At 43.8% G+C, this 23,697-nt stretch overlaps 1 protein-coding gene across 3 annotated transcripts in view; it reads right to left on the bottom strand.

The window, feature by feature from the left end:
- LOC139273141 (serine/threonine-protein kinase VRK1-like) overlaps positions 1-23,438 on the bottom strand; it is a 208,704-nt gene extending 185,266 nt beyond the window's left edge. Inside the window, exons 1-6 of one of the 3 annotated variants that reach the window (XM_070889605.1) lie at positions 23,311-23,438; positions 9,145-9,285; positions 3,277-3,332; positions 848-917; positions 411-498; positions 205-313 (exon numbers count right to left, since the gene is read on the bottom strand). In XM_070889605.1, coding sequence (XP_070745706.1) covers positions 205-313; positions 411-498; positions 848-917; positions 3,277-3,332; positions 9,145-9,280 — 459 coding nt within the window. In that variant the 5' untranslated portion in view covers positions 9,281-9,285; positions 23,311-23,438. Of the gene's footprint in view, positions 1-204; positions 314-410; positions 499-847; positions 918-3,276; positions 3,333-9,144; positions 9,286-22,950; positions 23,286-23,310 lie in introns of those variants that run through there. The other 2 variants (XM_070889604.1, XM_070889603.1) reach the window with 2 other exon arrangements.
- Positions 23,439-23,697: the final 259 nt, after the last annotated feature.

Below are 23,697 nucleotides of genomic sequence, written 5' to 3'. Positions count from 1 at the left end.
AAGGGGCCTGTTTACCATGTTATATTAGCAGTTGGTCATGCCCATCTGATTTTGCTCATAGTGTGTCTCATTTACTCAGGTGCTGATTTTGAAGTAGAGTGTTCAGTTCATTCACAGTGGCAAAAAAAGGCTGGAGTTTAGTGTGATTCTGGCCTACTATTTGTAGAATACATGATACAGCCATCATTTGTGGCCACTTCTTACCAATTGGCTGCCAATCTGCAAAACTGTTGCTTTACTCAACTTTGTTCTACCTTCTTCCAGCACTTTTTGTAAATCTGCACCAAGTCTGTCTATTACCATGAATCTGTAGCTGTAGAGAAGAAAAAAAAATGTTAAAAACATGTAATCATTTCAGAAAGAAAACCCTGACCTAGGACAGATTGGCATTGGGTGTGGAACCTTCTCACCTCCTCCCATTGTGCTCAGCCAACCCTGATCCCCAGTAAGTAGGGATTCCCAAGAAACTCAGCCGATGGTTCTTCTTCCACTTATTTACTGTTAAAGAAATACACAAACAAAACCTTCTATTAACATACTTGTAGTTTCTTTTGATGAACACAAGCAAAATTAGCCTATTGCTTTGCTGTGTCCTGTTTAATCCAGTTATCTTGGTTGTAGCACTGCAATTATGTTACAGTAATTATTTTCCTCATTCATACGCTGCAGAATAAAGATGTTGATGATACATGGACTTTAGCCCTGAACATACTGTAGCATTGATTTAAAACATATAATTACTATGTACAAAGGCATCACACACTGTACTCAAATTACTACTCATTCATACAAGCACAGTCCCATAAATACAATGTACAATTAGCATACTCTTTTCACAGGTACCTACTGTGCTCAGATTTTGCTGCTCTCTGATAAAATTTTAGCTCTGTGAACAAGGGTCCATTTTCCTGGTGCTCCTGAAAACAAGAATTACCTCTTATAATAGAGCATTCATACAGAAAAGTAACAGAATCAAATAAGTATATTGCTCTTCCTGTTTCATCTCTAGTGCATCAAGTAGTTCTGAGCCATGTAGCCTAGGAAGCTCCCACGTTCAAAACCTGAACCATGTTGAGCTAGATGATCTGAATAATCGGGACACAACAACAGACTTCAGTATGCCTAGGTTAAAACCTAACACAGTTCCAAGTTTAAATCACTATCTGATCACTCCTGCTGGAAAGTACATTTATGTGGGCATCAATTAGGACAGGATCCGACTTTGCTGTGATTGATGCTACAATAGTAGGATAGTCTATTGACCCTTATTGTCTAGACTCACAAATGAAAAATAACTACTTCGGTGACACACTGGAGGAATACCATCACTTGTGGACCGCGTGATCTTAATCAGCGGGAGTGGACAGGTTGATCCAACCCTGCAGACACTGCCTGTGCTGCACCTGTTTCATCTGCTAAATAGTCACTGAGGATGGGGGAAGGGCAGAGGATAATAGAGAGCAGGGCAACTCCTGATTTTTCTTTTCTACTATCTGTCCCTCACTTATCACTATGCCTAACCACATCGCTAATTTCTGCAATCACCTGCAGAATGGGTGGAGGGGGTGGGGGGAGGTTAGGGTGTGGAAGGTTTTGGAGAACAACAGAAATTAGCTCAATCAGTGAAAGCAAAGAATTGGACATGCATCTGCATCAACAATTACTTGTATTTATATAATGTGTTTAACATAGAAAGGCATCTCAAGATGCTTCACAGAGGCACAAGGAAAAACGGATGCCGAGCCAAAGAAGAATATTTTAGGAAGGGTGATTGAAAGCAGTCAAAAAATTGGATTTTAATGAAGTCTTAAAGAGGAGAATAATGATGGAAGATAGGAAATGAATTTCAAAGTGTGGAGCCCACGTGACTGCAAGCATGGTCACCAAAGGCATGGAGGAAGAAGGGGTTGCACAAGAGGCCTGAGTCAGAGGAACAGAGAATTCAAGGAGAGTTGTAGTACTGGCGGTGCAAAGCCATGGAGGGATTTAAACACAAGGATAAGAATTTTAAATTTAAGGTGTTCGGGGACTGGGAACCAATATAATTCAGGGAGTAAATGGGTAAATGGAAATGGAATTTGGTGCAGGATAGAACATGGGCAGCAGAGTTTTGGATAACCTGAAGTTTATGAAGAGTGAAGGTTGTGAAGCTGGCCAAGTGAATTTTGGAGTAATTAAGTCTGGATATGACATAGACACAAATGAAGGTTCCAATGGTAGATGGCTGAAATGGGGCAGTGGTGGATGATTTTAGGGAGGTGGAAGTATACGGCTTTTGTGATGGGGAGGATTATGGGAGTAAAAACTCAATTTATGATCAAACAGAATGCCCAGATTGCCAACAGTCTGGGTCAGCCCAAGACAGTGATCAAAGAAGGAGATGAGATGAGAGGTAAAGCCATGGAGTTTGTGCCAGAGGCCGAAGATTTGGTTTAGGTCTTTTCAATATTAAGCTGAAGGAAATAGTAGCTCATCAAAGAGTGGATGGCAGACAAGCAGCCTGATAATACTGAGGCTGTGAAGAGTTGAGAGATGGTGAAGACATAGAACTGGGTTCCATCAGTGTAAATGTGGAACCAAATTGCAAGAAGGAAATTAGCAAGATGTCTCAAGCATCATTGTCAATATTGCTTTTGTTGCTCATAAATGATTTGGAAATGAAGACAGAAGCTAAGCTGTCTTAAGTTTGCTGATGAGATTAAAACTGGGCGGGGCTTCAAATAAAATGAAAAAAGTTGAGTAAATTCAAAGAAATTTAGAGAGAATAGGTGATTGGGCTAACAAGAACTGGATGTCACTTAATATGAAAAAATACAAGGCTATGAAACTGGGGAAATGGAATATTCAGTGGGACTACAAAAAGAATGGTAGTAGATAACAGGGCGCAACACATGAGAAGAACCAGGGGTACTGATGGATATCTTGTTGAAATCATAAGCATAGTGTAATTCACCAGTAAAGAAGACAAATAAGACCCTTGTGTATAGCCATGGGAATAGAACATAAATTTCTGGGGTAATAATGTGCTTGTACAGAGGTGATTTAGCTCCATCTGGAGTTCTGTATACAGTTCCAGCCAAGATACCAATGTGGGCTTATGTTAGGTTTGGAGGAGGTACAGTGGTATGAAACTAAACTGATCAGACACTTGAGCTATGAAGAGAGACAAAGGAAACTGTGAATGTATAATTTAATGGAACAACCAGGAGGAGCATATGATTACAATTTCAACTGAATCAAAGCTAAAAGGTTTCTGAATGAAAGTAGCATACTTACTACTTTAATGACATATACAGCATCATCCCCGACATCATTCTCTGTGGCAGGAGAAGCTAGAAATAAAGTCGGCACGATCAAGATAAAATAAGATCAGAACAAAAATAAACAGTGAAATGATTATTGGTACAAAAAAAACAGCATTGGGCTCTCAACTTGAAGACTGAGATTCAAATTTTAATCCCGACTGACAATTACTCTAATGCTTGCTTCAGCAATCAAACCTGCCCATCTCAGCCAGGTCACCTTCAAAGACTAGTAAGCATCCACTTTGTATAGTGCTTTGTGAAGTCAAAAGCACTGCAATAACATACTGCAAGGCTTGTTCCATTACAATGTGCTCACTCCACTGAAAATGTTTGCAGAATGAGGAGTGCCCCCAATATACCACATTATGAAATTGCAACCAAACAGTGGAGGGAAATTGCAAAATTAGATCCTTAGGGGTCGAAATTGCTCCTTTTTTGCGATGCCCATTAGCGCCTCGGGGGGAGGGGAGGTGTCAACGGAGCGCAAAACACTTTTCACTCGGATGGGGGGGGGGGGGGTGCGGGGCGGGTGAGCGCTACTGGCTCCCATGAATTTGCATGGGTTAGCGGAAGCGCTGCCGCAGTAGCGTCGCAACAGTAGCGCCCCGGGCCACAGCGCAATCGGCGATGACATCATCACCGTGCGCGGCGACCCTTAGCGCCGCACGCTGACCCCTTTCCACCCCACAGCAGATACGGCCCTGGGCCCCGTGAGGCTATCACGAGCGGTGTCAGCGCCAGCCTCGCAGGTCGCAAACCAGGCCGACATGCACTCGTGGGGTGGAAGTTAAAATGCCCCGGGTCGCCATCCTGACGGTTTTGCCGATTCGCCAGTCGGATCGACTTCTTCACCCCTTGCATGGTCCAGGCTGCTATCATGCAGCCTGGCACTCGGTTTTGAGTGCTGGGCTGCGACCTCGGCACCACACTGCCCCGGTGGCCTAATGGAGGCCATCAGAGGCCCTGCAGAGTGAGCAGTGGCCCTCCCCTTTAAGCAAAGGGAAGGGAGGTTGAACCGTGTCAACGCTGCCAATCGTGCCCCAGCATCGCCCCACTTCCTCTGAAGGGTGGTAACCGCAATTTTGCGGCGAGGGCGGGACGTCCGCGCTGGGCACAGCAAGTCCCGCCCCGAGCTGGTTACCGCCCCAAATCGGAGCGCTGGGGAATTTCTCCCCCTGGTCTCTGCTGAGTTAGTTGATCTCAGTCAAGCTGCTGGTGGAGCTGCAATAACTGGCCTCTACAATGCCAGGCAGAGCAAAAAACAAGCATGTTCTCCAATCCCTAATGCTATAAAGCACACTTGAGCCTCAGTTTGTAAAACAATGAGAAAACATTTAATCTGCAATCAGATTAAAAACTTATAATTTATACAGTTATTACTGTATACCCCAGTTGTTAAATAAAATATCTGTTGAATATAGTGTTGACAGTGGTAAATGTAAAAATAAAATTGGAACCATGTCATGTGATTCCATTATGTCCAAATTTATAATTATAAATTATAATTAACAAGAAGAGAGGAATAGGAGTAGGCTATTCAATTCAACGAGCCTGCTCTGCCATTTTGTTAGTTATGATAGCTCTTTATTTATGCCTTTTCTCAATATCTTTTAGTATCCTTGGGCTCAAAATTCCCCAGGAGTTGCTCCGTTTTTTTTGGAGCAACTTGATTTTTCTGGAGTATCTTAAAAATCCCCATTTTGCACATTCAATTTGCAAGTGAGTTAGTTAGGATTTTTTTAGTATAGCTTAGTTTTTTTCAAAAAAGGGCTTCACCAGCCACCTATGCCCATTTTGGCCATTTAGGCCACTTTGGACAGCTAATAGTTGTTCCAAACTGACTTTTGTGGCCGCACAAAAAACCCTTGCGGAGGGTTAAGAAATCAGCGCAGGTAGGTACATCGGAGGTAGTTCATAACTTAATGACTTGACTAAAGAATGTGAATAGGATCAAACAGCTATACAGAACATCACATGACAAACTTCGCAAAGTTAATTTACTATACAACAGAAGCATTCATGGAAGCTTAAACTACAAAAATAAAAGAAGAGACAAAACATATTTACATAATTTTTTCAAAATATCCAAATAAAAAATAGAAGTACCTCTTGCTAATTCTTATGTTCTTATGTTCTCCCAGCCGCCTAAGCTCACCCACCATCACAGAAATATTTTACACCATATAGCCACCAAATTTTATGCTTTTAAATATTTTGAAAATTCAAGCAAAATTATTCCACCAAATCTAATGTTCAAGAATTGATTATGATGTATTTGAAAGTATTTTCTATTAACTTGGTTGGGAAAGTATTTTCATCAACAGGGTTAAGGAAAGTCTTAATGACTTGACTAAAGAATGTGAATAGGATCAAACAGCTATCCACTTTGGTGGCAAAAACACAAAGGCAGAATATTATCTGAATGGCGGCAGATTAGGAAAAGGGGAGGTGCAGCGAGACCTGGGTGTCATGGTACATCAGCCATTGAAAGTTGGCATGCAGGTTCAGCAAGCGGTGAAGAAGGCAAATGGTATGTTGGCCTTCATAGCGAGGTGAGTTGAGTATAGGAGCAGGGAGGTCTTACTGCAGTTGTACAGGGCCTTAGTGAGGCCTCACTTGGAATATTGTGTTCAGTTTTGGTCTCCTAATCTGAGGAAGGACGTTCTTGCTATTGAGGAAGTGCAGCGAAGGTTCACCAGACTGATTCCCAGGATGGCAGGACTGACATATGAGGAGAGACTGGATCGACTGGGCCTGTATTCACTGGAGTTTAGAAGGATGAGAGGGGATCTCATAGAAACATATAAAATACTGACGGGACTGGACAGGTTAGATGCAGGAAGAATGTTCCCGATGTTGGGGAAGTTCAGAACCAGGGGATATGGTCTAAGGATAAGGGGTAAGTCATTTAGGACTGAGATGAGGAGAAACTTCTGCACTCAGAGGGTTGTTAACCTGTGGAATTCCCTACCACAGAGAGTTGTAGATGCCAGTTCATTGGATATATTCAAGAGGGCATTAGATATGTCCCTAATGGCTAAAGGGATTAAGGGGTATGGAGAGAAAGCAGGAAAGGGGTACTGAGGTGAATGATCAGCCATGATCTTATTAAATGGTGGTGCAGGCTTGAAGGGCCGAATGGCCTACTCCTGCACCTATTTTCTATGTTTCTATGTTGAGTAAGCTCATTAAAATTATTGGCTACACAGTTATCACACCGCACCCCCTCCCCCTGCCGGATCATAACTCTCCCCCCCCCCCCCCAACCCCCCACACCGGGATCAAAACTCCCCTGGCTTGGGCCCTACACCAACCTGCTTGTTGTGGCCTTCTAGCCCAGAAAAGCAGCGGGCTGGCCTGTGCGGCAGGCTACTCGGCCCGGGATAGGGGAGGGACGCATCGGGTCCCATGCAGCAGCACGCACAGAGGCTGGGGGCAGGAACTACTACGCATGCGCGCACACTCCAACGCGCATGTCCAGAGCTGCCAGCATTGTTTCTGGTGCAGGGCCCAAGCTCCACCCCCCAATCGACTGGCCATGCCGCGCCAAGCCCCAGGAGAGGCAACACAGCGGCCAGAATCTGGGGGAATTTTTTGGCATTGTTTTCAGCCCACAAAGTCGGCGCATCTCTGGTGAGTGCGCCGAAAAAATTGGTGGGCCAAATTTCAGCCCAATATTTCTCATGTAAATACCTATCTTCCTTTTAAAAACACAATAGTTCAATTATTTCAATCCAGGTATCATCCTGGGGAATTGCCATTGGACCCTCTTCAAGGTCTGTACATCCCTCCCAAGATAGGGAGGCCAACCCAAAACTAAACACAATTGGACAGAGTTTCCTATTTGGGTGCAATCGGCAATCCAGGTGCATATTGCACTGAAAATTGAGCTGGGTTGCCAAAATGAAGTTGTAGTTCAAGTTTCCGTTCAAGCTCATTTGCATAATTACAAATGTAAAATCTTCCATGAACCAGCACAATCAGGCAGCGTTTTAGAACAGAATTGTTTATTATTTTTTCCTTTGCATTAAAAAATATTCATTTATGTATTTAAGAGGGGTAACCTGGTGCAGTTTTATTAATACAGCTGAAAATAGATTTACCACAAAAATATTCTTGCTATTGAGGGAGTGCAGCGAAGGTTCACCACACTGATTCCCGGGATGGCGGGACTGACATATCAAGAAAGACTGGATCAACTGGGTTTGTATTCACTGGAGTTCAGAAGAATGAGAGGGGATCTCATAGAAACGTTTAAAATTCTGATGGGTTTAGACAGGTTAGATGCAGGAAGAATGTTCCCAATGTTGGGGAAGTCCAGAACCAGGGGTCACAGTCTAAGGATAAGGGGTAAGCCATTTAGGGCCGAGATGAGGAGAAACTTCTTCACCCAGAGAGTGGTGAACCTGTGGAATTCTGTGAAATGGCCGACTCCTGCACCTATTTTCTGTGTTTCTAGTAGGTGTCTAACCAGATTTTAAATATCTGAAAATAACTTCAAAAACCCAGACAGAATCATTTACTAGTTTCATTCTGATGAGTTCTGATGAACGGTCATCGACCTGAAACGTTAACTCTGTTTCTCTCCACAGATGTTTTTATTTCAGATTCCAGCATCTGCAGTAGTTTCATTGAACACTAGTCAGTTTCTTAGTAAATTAAATACTTTTTAAATATTTAAAAACTTATAAAATGTGTCTACTAGTACATTTGCACCTAAAAAAAACCCAGCTTGATTTGAAGCCACGGCAACTCACCATGCTCATTAATTCAATGAGGGGAAGTGGCCGGTTTTGTAGGCGAGGCTGGCTTCCAGCGCGATGAAATTTTAAACAAGTGTAAAAGAATGCGGAAACTCAATTTGCGCTGAACATGCGCTTGAAACTCCGCAATCTTTTACACTGGTTTGGCCATATTCCAAATGAATCAAATTAACCAGATAACATCTACCATTATCAAAGACCAAAGATACTTTTACAGGGCATTTTCAAAGAATGACCATACAGGAGAAAAACACCATGATTAATTCGCTACCTATTTGTTGCGGTTAAAAGAGACTTTGTTGAACTCTCCACTTCTTGGAATACTTATATTCTTATTGCATCAGCGGCAATTTAGGTCTGTTTGGTCACCAGTATTGGGATTCTTGAGTGAGAAAGTGACAGTGTCGCTATCCAGAATAATGTGATGGCTCCATTTCACCGGTTGACTATTTAATAACATGGTTCATCCGTTAACTCTGCTGTATTTCACTATACTCTTGTAAATATATAACTATAGGGATAATAATTGATTATGAAATAATAAGCTTTCCTCTCAATTTTTTGTTTGGTACATGACATTGCATATTATTCTGGACTGGATTTATTAATTATATTTAGACTTGTGGACAGTATTGATCATAAATGTGTTCCATAGATGAATTAATAAACTAACATGCACTGCTATTAATTAATAATGGCAACATGAGATGGCAAGAAATATGCATCTTGCACTGGGCAGAGTGACATACCCATGCTTCTATTATTTTCAGTGATAGAACAAAATGCCAATACCTTCACAACTTAATCAATAAAGAAGTTCCTCCGGACATAAAAATAAATAAAACTAAACAGAGACTCACTAAAATATCAGGATGGATTAAGTTTTTTGATGATGATCTGAAATAGAAAGTTCCAAGAACTCCTTGCACTTGGTTCTTATGCCCCCAATTGACTCTTTGGTGCAAAGCAACATCTCAGTAAGGAATCTATTAATATTGAACATTTGCTCTGGATAAATCAGCTTTAAAATCTCAGGCTCTCTCAACAAAGAAATAGTTGTGAAATGGCTTCCTTACCCAAGTGTATCAGCCCAAATCCACCTTTCCCAATAATTTTTCCAAGTTTCCACTGTTTCTTCTCAGAATCTATCAGGATCAAGCCCTCAGGGAGAGGATCAGGAAGCTTATTTCTTGTGCTGCCTTTGGGTGGCATAATACCTAACAAAAAGCAAGACTGGATTTAGTTCTGTATATGAAAGCATAAAATGTACAGTAGTTTACTCAAGGGTTCTTTTTCCACTTAAATTTTCTCCTCTCTTTCCCAATGTAAACTTAATTGATTAGATGAGACATAGGATTACATAGACTATACAGCATAGAAACAAGGTATTCTGCCCAATCAGTCCATACCAGCGTTTATACTCCACTCGAGCCTCCTCTCATCTTTCCTCATCTAACTCTATCACCACTCTATTCCTTCCCACATTACAACAGTGACTACACTCCAAAAGTACTTCATTGACTGTAAGGCGCTTTGAGACGTCCGGTGGTCATGAAAGGCGCTATATAAATGCAAGTCTTTTTTTCTTTTTTATCCCTCATATGCTTATCATGTCTCCTCTCAAATGCATCAATACTCAGCCAAAAGAGACCCAGCCTGTTCATCCTTTCCTGATAGGTATATCCTCGCATTTCTGGCATCATCCTTGTAAATATTTTTTGCACTTCTCTAGTGCCTCTATTTCCTTTTTATAATATGGCGACCTGAATTATACACAGTACTCTAAGTGTGGTCTAAGCAATGTTCGATACAAGTTTAGCATAACTTCTCTACTTTTTAATTCTATCCTTCTAAAAAAAACCCTAGAGCTTGGTTTGCTTTTTATATGGCCTTATTAAGCTGCATCTCTACTTTTAGTGATTGGTGTATTATACGTATGTCTACATGTGGCCCGATAAAACTGCAGAGATGTAGATCAGAGAATGCAGAACACAAGATTGTCACAACTTATTCGTATTAAAGTTTATGACATTGTAGTAGTAAGTGAATTAGGTTCTAGGTAACAGTAAATAGGGATGCAACAATAACATGTTAAATGTTATGTGAAGAGAGTAGCACTGCAGGCAGATAAAAGTATGCAACTATGAGTAGAATGCTACGTGAAATGGGTAATGCAATGGGTTAGCACATTGACCAAATGCAAACTTCCTCTTTATGCTGGTTGAAATTATGCTGCATAAAATTAATCAGGGCAATCACAACTCCATTCTTAGTAGGCACATACCAACAGAACATAACCACCCTCATTTGACATTTCTCTCCAAGATGCTGGAAAGTGAAAAATTGAGACTGATGCACTAAGAGTTTTCTCTTCGGAGGCTAGGCATTTGAGGCAAAGGAGCTTTACTCTGAATCTGGTCTGTGCTGTATGTGATCAGGGAGTATGTACTCCTGACACAGGCCTCGATTTTAACTCCAGGGAGATTCCCCATTCAGGCCTGAGTTAAAATTACAGTCAGGTCTCAATGATGTTATAGGGCCACAACATGCATATATAAAAAAGGACCCTGCTAGCTCTGGGCACATGTCCTTGCTGCCTACTCGGGAGAGCAGGTTTAAATTGCAAATGTTGCGATCATGACAGCTTTCAGACAGATAAGAACCAGGGTGATTTTAACTGCCCACCCTCCAGGTGTCTGCTGAGCAAGTAGGGTTAAAATCACCACCTGGGTGTCCACAGAGTGTTCCATTCTCCAGTACCTACATCCCTCACCTTGACAAACATAAACAAATCACCAAAGAAATATAAAATTCAAAAAATGCTAACTTATGCACTATAGGTTATGGACAGGTGTTGTGGTTTCTACTTGTGACAGCTTACAGGATATGTACTGAAGTGAAGGCGTAGAGTGCCAGTAAATGTGAGGGTGAACCATATGTAAACACGAGTAAACAGTATCAAATTAGATATTAAGTTTTGATTGGATGAGATCAAGCTCCATCCTACACAAAATCTCTATCAACTCGGACTCTCTTCCCCATATATTATTCCGAAAGGTCTGTTCACCTAACATCCATTAGTGCTGATTTACATCTCTACTGAATCGTGTTCATTCTGTTAATTGCCATTTGTTTCTGCTGATGTTAATAACCCTTCATCTAGGCTGGAGTTTAATATTTCAAGTAACAGTGTGTCGATATTTGATGTCTCCAAGATAAGAGACGACTAATTGATGTCCTGTTACTGACTGCTCCATTTTTGATCGGGGCGGAGGAGCGGTGAGAGATTGGGGCCCAGAAGAGGCGAGGGCCCAAGGGCAGCACGGTCTCGCCCACACTGCGATCTACGGATAGTAGGAGCATGTGTGCGCACTAGGTCCGTGCAGCAGAGCTTGGTCTCCGGTCGTCTTGGTTAACCCTTGCCACTGGATCAAGACCTAGCTCTGTCAAGCCTGTGTGGTGGTTGGTGCGCAACAGCCACCCCACATTAAAAGAATCCATGCACAGGCATCTTCCACCCTTCAATATGTAGTTCGGGACCTAGCATGTCAGGTCCTTCATTGAAACACCTGTGAACTCATCCCTTTTTGGTGTGGAAGCGGGTCATCCTCGATATAAGGGACTGCCTAATACTATAATACAGTAATTCACCTGTGTACTATGTTACTTGTTTCGTTAAGTAGTCCTGTCGTTAATGATTTGCTTTTCAATTGCTAGCTAACTGATTTTTACCTATTCTTTGGGATGTGGACGTCACTGGCAAGGCTGGTATTTATTGCCCATCCCCAGTTGTCCTGGTGGGCCTTCTTCTTGAACTGCTAAAGTCCATGGTGAAGGTAAGGAATTCCAGGATTTTGACCCAACGACAATAAACTCTGATTATGTTTATGTCTGTCTATTAAGCTCTTGTGTTCTCCAATTTATAGCCTTTAGTGCATGCCCTGTGGTCTGGCTTCTTCCTCAATGATGAAGAAAGAGTTAACACACACTCAGCAGCTTAAGGGTAACCTAATCAAGGGATAGTAAATTAAATTAAGTTCGATCTGAACAAATTAGTGCAAGATGGTTCAGCAAGCCAAGTCAGGCATCATTCATCCCTAGACCTATGCTGGGAGGTAAAACCCCAGATGGTTCCTTAGTAAGGAGTTAAAGGAGTAAATTAAGGATATGTCTAGTTCTGCAGCAGATATTTGTTAGGATTCCAAAACCTAGCTCTCTTACATGATATTGATTTCAAAATCCTCACCCTCATCTTCAAATTCCTCCATGGTTTTGTGCCATCCTGCCTCTGCAGCCTGCTCTATTCCACCTCGCATCATCCACTCTTCCAATTCCTGTCTCCTGAGTATTACCCTCCCTCCATTACCCCCATCGGCGACAGAGCCTTCAGTCTGGAATTTCCTCTTCAAAACCCCCTTGGGTAATCTTCCTAATTCCACCCAACTCCTACTCAATGTCTAACCTATCCTCGCTTTGTGAGTGTCTGGGATATTTCCGTATGATAAAGGTACTGTATAAGTTCAAGGTGTTGTATCAATGAATTGTTGAAATGGGGATGCCCGTGTAAGAGGTCCGAGAGTTCAGGAGTTCGAGAGGTCCGAGAGGCGAGAGAGGTCCGTGAGTTTGGGAAGTCCAAGGAACAGAAGGCCCGAAGGTCGGTGAGGAGGTCAATTCTGATGAGGATCTCATAGCCCTTATTCGGGCGGGTAAGTGGTTGGCTGTTTGATTGGTAAGTATCTCTCTTTTTCTCTTAATTAGAATTTAAATTAGATAAGTTTAATTAGAGGGATGGCAGGGCAGCTCAGTCTTGTGGAGTGCAGATCCTGTGGCATGTGGGAAATCCTGGATGCTTCGCACGGCCTAGACGACCATGTGTGCAGGAAGTAACTCCAGTTTCAACTACTCGAGCTCCCCGTTTCGGAGCTTGAGCGGCGGCTGAGAGCTACGAGAATAGCACGTTTCATGAGGTGGTCACCCCGCAGTTTAAAAGCATGCAGGCAGAGGGGAAGTGGGTGATCACCAGATGGAGTCAGAATGCTAGGCATGTAGTGCAGGAATCCATCTCGCTTTCAAACCGATATTCACTTCTGAGCACCGGTGAGGGCAATGGTGCATCTGGAGAGTGCAGCCAGAGCCAATTACAAGGCACCAAGGGGGGAGGGATGAAGAATAAAAGAGCTCTAGTGATAGGGGATTCTACAGTTAGGGGAACAGAGAGGCGTTTCTGCGGCCGCAGACGTGACTCCAGAATGGTATGGTGCCTCCCTGGTGCCAGGGTCAAGGATGTCACAAAGCGGATGCAGGGCATTCTCGGGGGGGGGGGGTAAACAGCTAGAGGTCATGGTCCATATCGGGACCAACGACATAGGTAGAAAGAGGGATGAGGTCCTACATGCAGAATTTAGGGAACTAAGAAGAAAATTAAAGGGTAGGAAATCAAGGGTAGTAATCTCTGGGTTACTACCAGTGCTACGTGCTAATGAGTACAAGAAAAGAAGGATAGCGAGGATGAACGTGTGGCTGGAGAGTTGGTGTAGGAGGGAGGGCTTTAAATTTTTGAGGCATTGGGACCGCTTCTGGGGGAGATGGGACCTGTACAAACCGGCGGGTTGCACCTCAACATAGCAGGGACCATTATCCTTGCGGGGAGTTTTGTTAGTGCTGTTGGGGAGAGTTTGAACTAGCTTGGCAGGGGATGCGAACCTGAGAACAAATTCAATAGGGAAGGAAGTAAAGCAGAAATTGGATAGCAAGAAATTAGAAAGCAAATCTGTTAGACAGAGTAACCCAAGGGTTAGTAAGTAGTAATTAAGGAGGTCTTCCTGTGCTAAATGGTATATACTTTAATGCAAGAAGTATAGCGAATAAGGCGGATGAGCTAAGAGCACAGGTAGACACTTGGGAGTATGACATTATAGCCATTACAGAGACTTGGATGAAAGAGGGGCAGGTTTGGCAATTCAATATTCCTGGTTACAGGATTTTTGGACAAGACAGAGAAGGGGTTAAAAAAGGGGGTTGTCGCGGTATTGATTAAATAAACTATTACAGTGGTGAGGAAGGATGATATGTTAGAGGGATCATCAAATGAGGCCATATGGGTCAAATTTAAAAATAAAAAAGGGGTGATCACACTGCTGGACATGTGTTCTTGACCCCCAAACAGTGGGAGGAAGATAGAAGAGCAAATATGTAGGTAAATTACTGTGAAGTCCAAAAACCATAGGACAGTAATAGTGGGGGATTTTAACTAACCTAATATTGATGGGACAAATATAGTGTGAAGGGTATAGAGGGTGCGGAATTCTTAAAATGCATTCAAGAGAACGTTTTTAGTCAGTATGTAACAAGCTCAACACGAGAGGGAGCGGTTTTGGATTTTGTTTTGGGGAATGAAGCTGGGCAGGTTGAAGGGGTATTAGTGGGAGAGCACTTGGGTGCCAGTGACCAAGTTAGTTATGGATAAGAACAAGGATAGACCTGGAATAAAAGTCCCAAATTGTGGAAAAGCTAATTTTGCTAAGTTGAGGAGTGATTTGACCACAGTGAACTGGAAACAGCTACTTGTGTGTAAATCAGTGTCAGAACAGTAGGAGGCATTCAAGGAGGAGATCCGGAAGGCTCAGGCCAAACATGTGCCCTTAAAGAAAAAGGGTGGGAATAACAATTCTAGAGCCCCCTGGATGTCTAGGGACTTACAGGGGAGGATAAAGAAAAAAGGGAAGATTTTGTCATATACCGATGGCTAAATACTATAGAATCTTCGGAGGAATATAGGGCTAGAGTTTCCCTAACCTGTTTTTCTGGTGCCCTCACTTGAGGTGCATCGTTTTTGTCCACTACCAAGAGCACCGAAAAAAGACGTCAGCATTCTGGCCGCTCCCCAGCCTCTCTTCGGTCGTGGCACAGTGTGGCCCAATGGATTGGGGGCGGTGCCAGGTCCCGGCGCTAGAGTCTGCGCGTATGTGCAGTAGCTCCTGGCAGGCCGTTTCTGCAAATGCATGTTGCAAGCTGTGTGGGAGGGGCCCGAAGCACACCGTCCCTAGCCCTGGCTGAAAGGGCTCCCTCATCAGCGTTCCCTATGGTAGGCCCTCTATTTTTTATTTGTTATTTACTGATTGGTTTTGGTGCTTTCGCAAGGTTCCTTCTATTTTTTTATTTTTTTATTAATTAGTTGCTTATTACTTTAGTCGGGTTCCTCCTATTTTTTTTTTGTTAATTAATTGTTTATTACTTTTTGTGGTTTGTTTGGTGCTTGGTGGTGCTTTAAATGTAGTTACTTGCGCCGATTCCTTAACTCTAGGTAAAGTTTTTCTGTGCGAACAGAAGTGACAACATACGCTGGCCTAAGTTAGTTTGGAGCAACTATTTGTTGGCCAAACGTCTAAAACAGGGATAAGTGGCTGGGAACGCCGCCTTTTAAAAAAAAAAGTGAACTAAAAAAAAACTAACTTACTTACACTGGCACAAATTAAATGGCCAGAATTGCAACTAAAAAGATACACCAGAAAAATCAAGTTGCTCCAAAAAAAGGAGCAACTCCTGGGGAAACTTGGGCCCATAGAAAGTTAAGAGGTAAAGTTAAAAAGGATATTTGGGAAAGCTAACAGCATGAAATATTCTTGGCTAGTAAAATTAAGGAAAACCCAAAGATGCTTATAAATATATTAAGAGCAAAAAGGTAACTAAAGAAAGGGTAAGACCTATTAGAGACCATGAGGGTAATCTGTGTGTGGAGGCGGAAGATTTTGGTATGGTTCTTAATGAAAGGGGCAATGCAGATACTGCTATCAAGTAGGAGTGTGAAATTCTAGATGAAATAAACATAGTGAGAGAGGGAGTATTCAGGAGTTTCGCAGCTTTGAAAGTAGTTAAGTTCCCAGGCCCGGATGAAATGCATCCCAGGCTGTTGAGTGACGTAAAAGAGGAAATAGCACAGGCCTTGCCCTTCATTTCCAGTCCTCTTTGGATTTGGGCATGGTGTCGGAGGACTGCTAATGTGGTACACTTGTTTAAGAAGGGAAAAGGGATAGGCTGAGTAAGTACAGGCCTGAAAGCCTAATCTCAGTAGTGGGAAAATTATTGGAAAAAATCCTGAAAGACAGGATAAATCTACATTTGGAAAAGCAAGGATTAATTAGGGGCGGTCAGCAGGGATTTGTTAAGGGAAGATCGTGTTTGACAGAAATAGCAGTGAACCTGGGGACTGGGAGAAATTTAGAACTCAGCAGTGGAGGACAAAGGGTTTGATTAGGGCAGGGAAAATACAGTACGAGAGAAAGCTTGCAGGGAACATTAAGACGGACTGCAAAAGTTTCTATAGATATGTAAAGAGAAAAAGGTTAGTAAAGACAAACGTAGGTCCCCTGCAGTCAGAATCAGGGGAAGTCATAACGGGGAACAAAGAAATGGCAGACCAATTGAACAAGTACTTTGGTTCGGTATTCACGAAGGAGGACACAAACAACCTTCCGGATATAAAAGGGGTCAGAGGGTCTAGTAAGGAGGAGGAACTGAGGGAAATCCTTATTAGTCGGGAAATTGTGTTGGGGAAATTGATGGGATTGAAAGCCGATAAACCCCCAGGGCCTGATGGACTGCATCCCAGAGTACTTAAGGTGGCCTTGGAAATAACGGATGCATTGACAGTCATTTTCCAACATTCCATTGACTCTGGATCAGTTCCTATCGAGTGCAGGGTAGCCAATGTAACCCCACTTTTTAAAAAAGGAGGGAGAGAGAAAACAGGGAATTATAGACCGGTCAGCCTGACCTCAGTAGTGGGTAAAATGATGGAATCAATTATTAAGGATGTCATAGCAGCGCATTTGGAAAGAGGTGACATGATAGTTCCAAGTCAGCATGGATTTGTGAAAGGGAAATCATGCTTGACAAATCTTCTGGAATATTTTGAGGATGTTTCCAGTAGAGTGGACAAGGGAGAACCAGTTGATTTGGTATATTTGGACTTTCAGAAGGCTTTCGACAAGGTCCCACATAAGAGATTAATGTGCAAAGTTAAAGCACATGGGATTGGGGGTAGTGTGCTGACATGGATTGAGAACTGGTTGTCAGACAGGAAGCAAAGAGTAGGAGTAAATGGGTACTTTTCAGAATGGCAGGCAGTGACTAGTGGGGTACCGCAAGGTTCTGTGCTGGGGCCCCAGCTGTTTACATTGTACATTCTTGATTTAGACGAGGGGATTAAATGTAGTATCCCAAAATTTGTGGATGACACTAAGTTGGGTGGCAGTGTGAGCTGCGAGGAGGATGCCATGAGGCTGCAGAGTGACTTGGATAAGTTAGGTGAGTGGGCAAAAGCATGGCAGATGAAGTATAATGTGGATAAATGTGAGGTTATCCACTTTGGTGGTAAAAACAGAGAGACGAACTATTATCTGAATGATGACAGATTAGGAAAAGGGGAGGTGCAACGAGACCTGGGTGTCATGGTACATCAGTCATTGAAGGTTGGCATGCAGGTACAGCAGGCGGTTAAGAAAGCAAATGGCATGTTGGCCTTCATAGCGAGGGGATTTGAGTACAGGGGCAGGGACGTGTTGCTACAGTTGTACAGGGCCTTGGTGAGGCCACACCTGGAGTATTGTGTACAGTTTTGGCCTCCTAACTTGAGGAAGGACATTCTTGCTATTGAGGGAGTGCAGTGAAGGTTCACCAGACTGATTCCCAGGATGGCGGGACTGACATTTCAAGAAAGACTGGATCAACTGGGTTTGTATTCATTGGAGTTCAGAAGAATGAGAGGGGATCTCATGGAAACGTTTAAAATTCTGATGGGTTTAGACAGGTTAGGTGCAGGAAGAATGTTCCCAATGTTGGGGAAGTCCAGAACCAGGGGTCACAGTCTAAGGATAACGGGTAAGCCATTTAGGACCGAGATGAGGAGAAACTTCTTCACCCAGAGAGTGGTGAACCTGTGGAATTCTCTACCACAGAAAGTTGTTGAGGCCAATTCACTAAATATATTCAAAATGGAGTTAGATGTAGTCCTTACTACTAGGGGGATCAAGGGGTATGGCGAGAATGCAGGAATGGGGTACTGAAGTTGCATGTTCAGCCATGAACTCATTGAATGGCGGTGCAGGCTCGAAGGGCCGAATGGCCTACTCCTGCACCTATTTTCTATGTTTCTTTGTTTCTATGACTAACCTGATTTAATTTTATGAGGAGATAACCAGAAGGGTCGATGAGGGTAGTGCGTACGATGTGGTGTATATGGACTTCAGCAAAGCTTTTGATAAGGTCCCAAATGGTAGACTGGTCATGAAGGTTAAAGCCCCTGGGATCCAGGGCATAGTATCTTGTTGGATCCAAAATTGGCTTCGAGGTAGGAAGCAAAGAATAATGGTTGATGGATGTTTTTGTGACTGGAAGGATGTTTCCAGTGGGGTTCTGCAGGGATCAGTACTGGGTCCCTTGCTTTTTGCGGGATATATCAATGATCTAGATTTTAATATAGGGAGTATGATTAAGAAGTTTCAGATTACACTAAAATTGGCTGTGTGGTTGATAATGAAGAGGAAAGTCATGGACTGCAGGAGGATATCAATCTACTGGTTAGGTGGGCAAAGCAATGGCAAATGGAATTTAACTTGGAGAAGCGTGAGGTAATGCACTTTGGGACAGCTAATAAGGAAAGGGTATACAAATTAAGTGGTAGGCAACTTAAAAGTGTAGATGAACAAAGGGACCTTGGAGTGCTTGTCCACAGATCCCTGAAAGTAGCAGGCCAGGTGGATAAGGTGGTTAAGAAGGCATATGGAATGCTTGTCTTTATTGGTATAGGCATAGAATACAAGAACAGGGAGGTTATGTTTAAATTGTATAATGCTCTGGTTAGGCCACAGCTGGAGTACTGTGTGCAGTTCTGGTCGCCGTATTATAGGAAGGACGTGATTGCAGTAGAGAGGGTGCAGAGGAGATTTACTAGGATGCTGCCTGGAATGGAAAATCTTAGTTATGAGGAGAGATTTGATAGGCTGGGTGTGTTCTCATTGGAACAGAGGAGATTGAGAGGAGACTTCATTGAGGTGTACAACATTTTGAGGGGCCTGGATATAGTGGATAGCAAGGGCCTAGTTCCCTTGGTGGAGGGATGAGTTACGAGGGAGCATAGTTTCAGGTGGTTGGTGGAAGGTTCAGAGGGGATTTGAGGGGAGGCTTCTTCACGCAGAGGGTTGTGGTAGTCTGGAACGTACTGCCTGGAAGGGTGGTGGATGCAGAAACCCTCACCAGATTTAAAAGGTGCTTGGATGGGCACTTAAAAGTGCCGTAACCTGCAGGGTTACGGACCCAGAGCTGGTAAGTGGGTTTAGACTGGATAACCTCTTGTTGGCTGGCACAGATACGATCGTAAATACTGCAGGAAATCGAATACGGCCAAGGTAATCTCCTGAACTAGTATCGGTCGCCTGGATGGGTCGGAGAAGAATTTTCCCAGATTTTTTCCCCCCAATTGGCCTGGGTTTTTATCTGGTTTTTGCTTCTCCCAGGAGATCACATGGCTCCAGTTGGGGTGGTGTGTAGAATATTTCGGTGCAAGGGGTGTCACAGTTGTGTGGGGCGGACTGGTTGGGCTGGGTGCTCTTTACTCTTCCGCCATTGTTCATAGGTTTATATGTAACCTTCAGGGCTGCTGACCAAGGGCCATGTGGTTGTTGTTGGTGTGAGTTAGAAACAGTAGTGATCCCAGCATTCAATTGCAATAAGTTGCTTGATTATACAACCACCAGGGAACTTAATGACTTCATGCACCTGAATTTCCAGTGGTTGGCAAGGCTTTCCGTTGGGTGGTCAGCAGTTTGGTGGGAATAGGTCAATCGAGCAGGAAGTGGGTCACATGGACAGGATGAGTTTGGAAAGGTCATGAGGGGAGATCGGAAAGAAACTGGAGAAAGATGTGAGGTCAGAGCTAGGGCAGGTGGTATCCTTCGAGGAAGTTTGGCCCAGTGAGCTAGAGAAAGGAAGGAAAGAGGCAGAGGCAACCAAATGGATGGTCCCAATCTTAGAGACAAAGAAGTCCATGAGCTCCTCACACTTATTGTCGGAGGTGAGGGTAGAGACTGGGGAAAGGGGTTTCTGCTGAAATGCCACAAAGGCAAAGGAAGGGATGATACCACTAGAATAATACATTTTAAAGAAAGAAAAATGGCACAGGAACATTTGAGTCAGTCATTTCACTGAGAGTCCAAGGAGCTGCCCCATTCCAATCCTTTACAGCACCCCGGCAGTCACACACTACATTGGTAGCCTTGGGCAATGTCAAATTACAAAAATGTACAATTGGTGAGCACTGACATGATCCATCCTGCTATATGCTCTAGATTTCAAGGTTCAAGCTCAACCTCGGCCTGGACAAGCACACGTATCCCACACAATGTGGTTATAAATCAGTAATGATGCATCTTAAAGAGTTCTGTATTTTAAAGCTCAGTGGCCCCGAGTATCCTCTCGATATCCGCCCCGATAACAATTTGATCTGGAACCCAACTAAATCAATAGGAAAAGCTTGCAGAATTTTTGGTGTAAGCAATTTACAGCCATATCTACAATGCACCCAAGTATTCATGATCTTTAAAGTCTGTCCACTGCACTCTATGCCCAAACCAGACCCTGCACACAAAACTGGCAATGCCCCCAGGACCGAAACAAGAGTTTCCTCCAAATGTGCTTGTTCAGGGGTGGTTCACGTGATCAAAATTAATTGAAAGACCCTTTAATTAAGCATTTAATATAAAAATTAGTTTTTGAAAAATAAATTTAAACATTTTAAAATGGGCCAAAATTTACTTAAGCTAATTTTAAATGTATTTGTATGTTTTAATAATTTAAAAAAATGTATTTTAACATTTATTTTCACTCTTACGCTGGTAAAAGATGGCCCTAGGGTTTAGTGGGCATTCTCTGGGCAGTAGTTGGGCAAATAGCCCAAATCCACGCCAGCAACAGTGGCCATGAAATTCCGATGTCCTGGGTCCGTACGAAGTTCCTACGGACCCAGGAAGGCATCGGAAAAGCCAAGTTTCAGCAAGCAACGTGCATGCGCTGAAAACCGGCTTTTCCGATCTGTCAAGTTTCTGGCTTGACAGATCTCGCGCATATCGGGAGCGAGGACACTTGCAGGGCAAGATTTCCGATATTTACGAATAGCTTGCCCTGCAAATGTCCTTTAAAATCTTGCGCCTGAAAAAGCAGGCATATAGCCTACTTTTACAGGTGCAAGTGTTTAAAAAATACATAAAAACATTAAAATTAAATTAAATAAACACATCTGAAAACATACTTTATTGTTAAAAACCCTCCCCACTACGGTAAGTTTATTTTAAGGCATCTTTAAAAAAAGTTGGGAAAATATTATTTTTAATAAGAATTTAAATGATTCTTAAATTTGTTGATATTTTTATTTTTTTTTTGTGCGTTTGCGGGGGGTTTATTCATAATAATGGGATCCCATTATTATGAATGAGAAAATATTGTACCTTGCTTGGCTGCCCAGAGCCATGTGACTATGCACGTCCTGACGTGCATGCGCTCCGATGCGTAGGAGTGAAGGCCTCAGGCTCGGAAGTTCGAGCAGGCGCAGCAGCAACAGGTAAGTGCGCAGTTTTTTTTAACCTTTTTTCTTTAGTTTGCCCACAGGAAGACCTCTAGCGGAATTTCAGGCCCATTGCTTTTATAGCGGATGCAAAGAATCTGTCAATGCAAAACTTGACAAATCGCAATTTACCAGTTTTTGCCAATGCGCAGCGCATTTGGAAACCCGGAATTTGCGGGGCCATTCTGAAGGCTTCCAATTTTAAAGACAAAAGTTTACATTTTGTAGAATATAAATTAAGTAAACATGTACATTACAAACAGCCTGAAGATGAGAGCACAGGAAATGGCGAGCATTCGCCACACAGTCCTTCGAACGACAGCTGGCCCAAACTACTCAGCTCGTGCACCCACCACCTGGCTCCCCCTACCCCCGCGGCTATGATGTGATCACCTGGCTCCCACCCCCAAGATGTGATCACCTGGCTCTCTCGCCCCCCGCCCCCTGATGTGATCACCTGCACCCCCCACGTGATGTAATCACCTGGCTCTCTCCCCCCGGGATGTAATCACCTGGCTCTCTCCCCCCGGGATGTGATCACCTGGCTCTCTCCCCCCGGGATGTGATCACCTGGCTCTCTCTCCCCGGGATGTGATCACCTGGCTCTCTCTCCCCCCGGGATGTGATCACCTGGCTCTCTCCCCCCGGGATGTGATCACCTGGCTCTCTCCCCCCGGGATGTGATCATCTGGCTCTTCCCCCCCCCCCCCCCCCCCCCCGGGATGTGATCACCTGGCTCTCTCTCCCCCCGGGATGTGATCACCTGGCTCTCTCCCCCCGGGATGTGATCACTTGGCTCTCTCCCCCCGGGATGTGATCACTTGGCTCTCTCCCCCCGGGATGTGATCATCTGGCTCTTCCCCCCGCCCCCGGGATGTGATCACCTGGTTCTCTCCCCCCGCGATGTGATCACCTGGCTCTCTCCCCCCTGCTGGGATGTGATCACCTGGGTCTCTCCCCCCCGGATGTGATCACCTGGCTCTCTCCCCCACCTCCCGGGATGTGATCACCTGGCTCTCTCCCCCCTGCTGGGATGTGATCACCTGGGTCTCTCCCCCCGGGATGTGATCACCTGGCTCTCTCCCCCCCGGATGTGATCACCTGGCTCTCTCCCCCCTGCTGGGATGTGATCACCTGGAAAATCACCAAAAAAAAAGTACAAAAAAAACAAAAAAAGAGGGCAGGTATAAGTGTCTGGAATGTCCCCCAGATCGGGGGGCACTCGATCTAATGTTTGTTTTGTACTCCCTAAAAGAGTTGTGATCACCTGGCTCGGGCTCCGCCCCATGCACCGAGGCCTCGGTTGGTCGCTGGGTTGAATCGGACAGGAAGTAGAATGGTCGCGGTGTCTGAACGGAAGTCCGGGTAAAGAGAAGACAAAAGTATTTTTGCAAATGTTAAAATGCTCCAGTTGTTAAGAATTGCGAGGTAGATTGTGACGCTGGGGCCTAGCCCGGTCCGGTCCGATGATCTGTGCAGAGGTTTGGAGAAAGCAGCTGACGTGCTTGCTGGGAATGTGACTCCCTGGCGTTCTCACCGCATTGGTTGTGCCGGAGCTTTTTTTAGATATTTAATTTTGGTGAGAAAGAGAAAGTGAAAATAAAGTCTGATCCTTGAACGGACTTACTTTCGTCTTTGCAGGGAATAGCCTTAAACAACCCCCTGTGTTTTGAGGCTGGGGGAGAAGTGAAGAATTTCAGTGTTGCGCTCCCCTCAGCGAGCTGGCGGAGTTCAGACAGACTGTGTGCCAGGGGAAAGACAAGGGGAAACGGTAGAATAAGTTCTTGCGGTGATTTAACCTACAGTTTTAAGGGAGCAGATACCCCCATCATATTTTTTATAGTTTAAAAATAATGGACTAGATTGTGCTGTCAAAATAACGGCAAAGCTAATGGCACGCTCTGTTATTTATGCATAAATGGTACAGCAACTTCAGGTGAGGAGTAGATGCGGGGTTAATGCCAATATCCAAACATTGCAGTCCCAGTTGTGCCATTCTGCTGTTAGCTTCGCG

The sequence above is a fragment of the Pristiophorus japonicus genome, chromosome 9 (genome assembly GCF_044704955.1).
Source record: "Pristiophorus japonicus isolate sPriJap1 chromosome 9, sPriJap1.hap1, whole genome shotgun sequence".
Classification (NCBI taxonomy): Eukaryota; Metazoa; Chordata; class Chondrichthyes; family Pristiophoridae; genus Pristiophorus; species Pristiophorus japonicus.
Note: the sequence above shows the minus strand (reverse complement) of the source record. Positions and strands in the feature narration are given on the sequence as shown.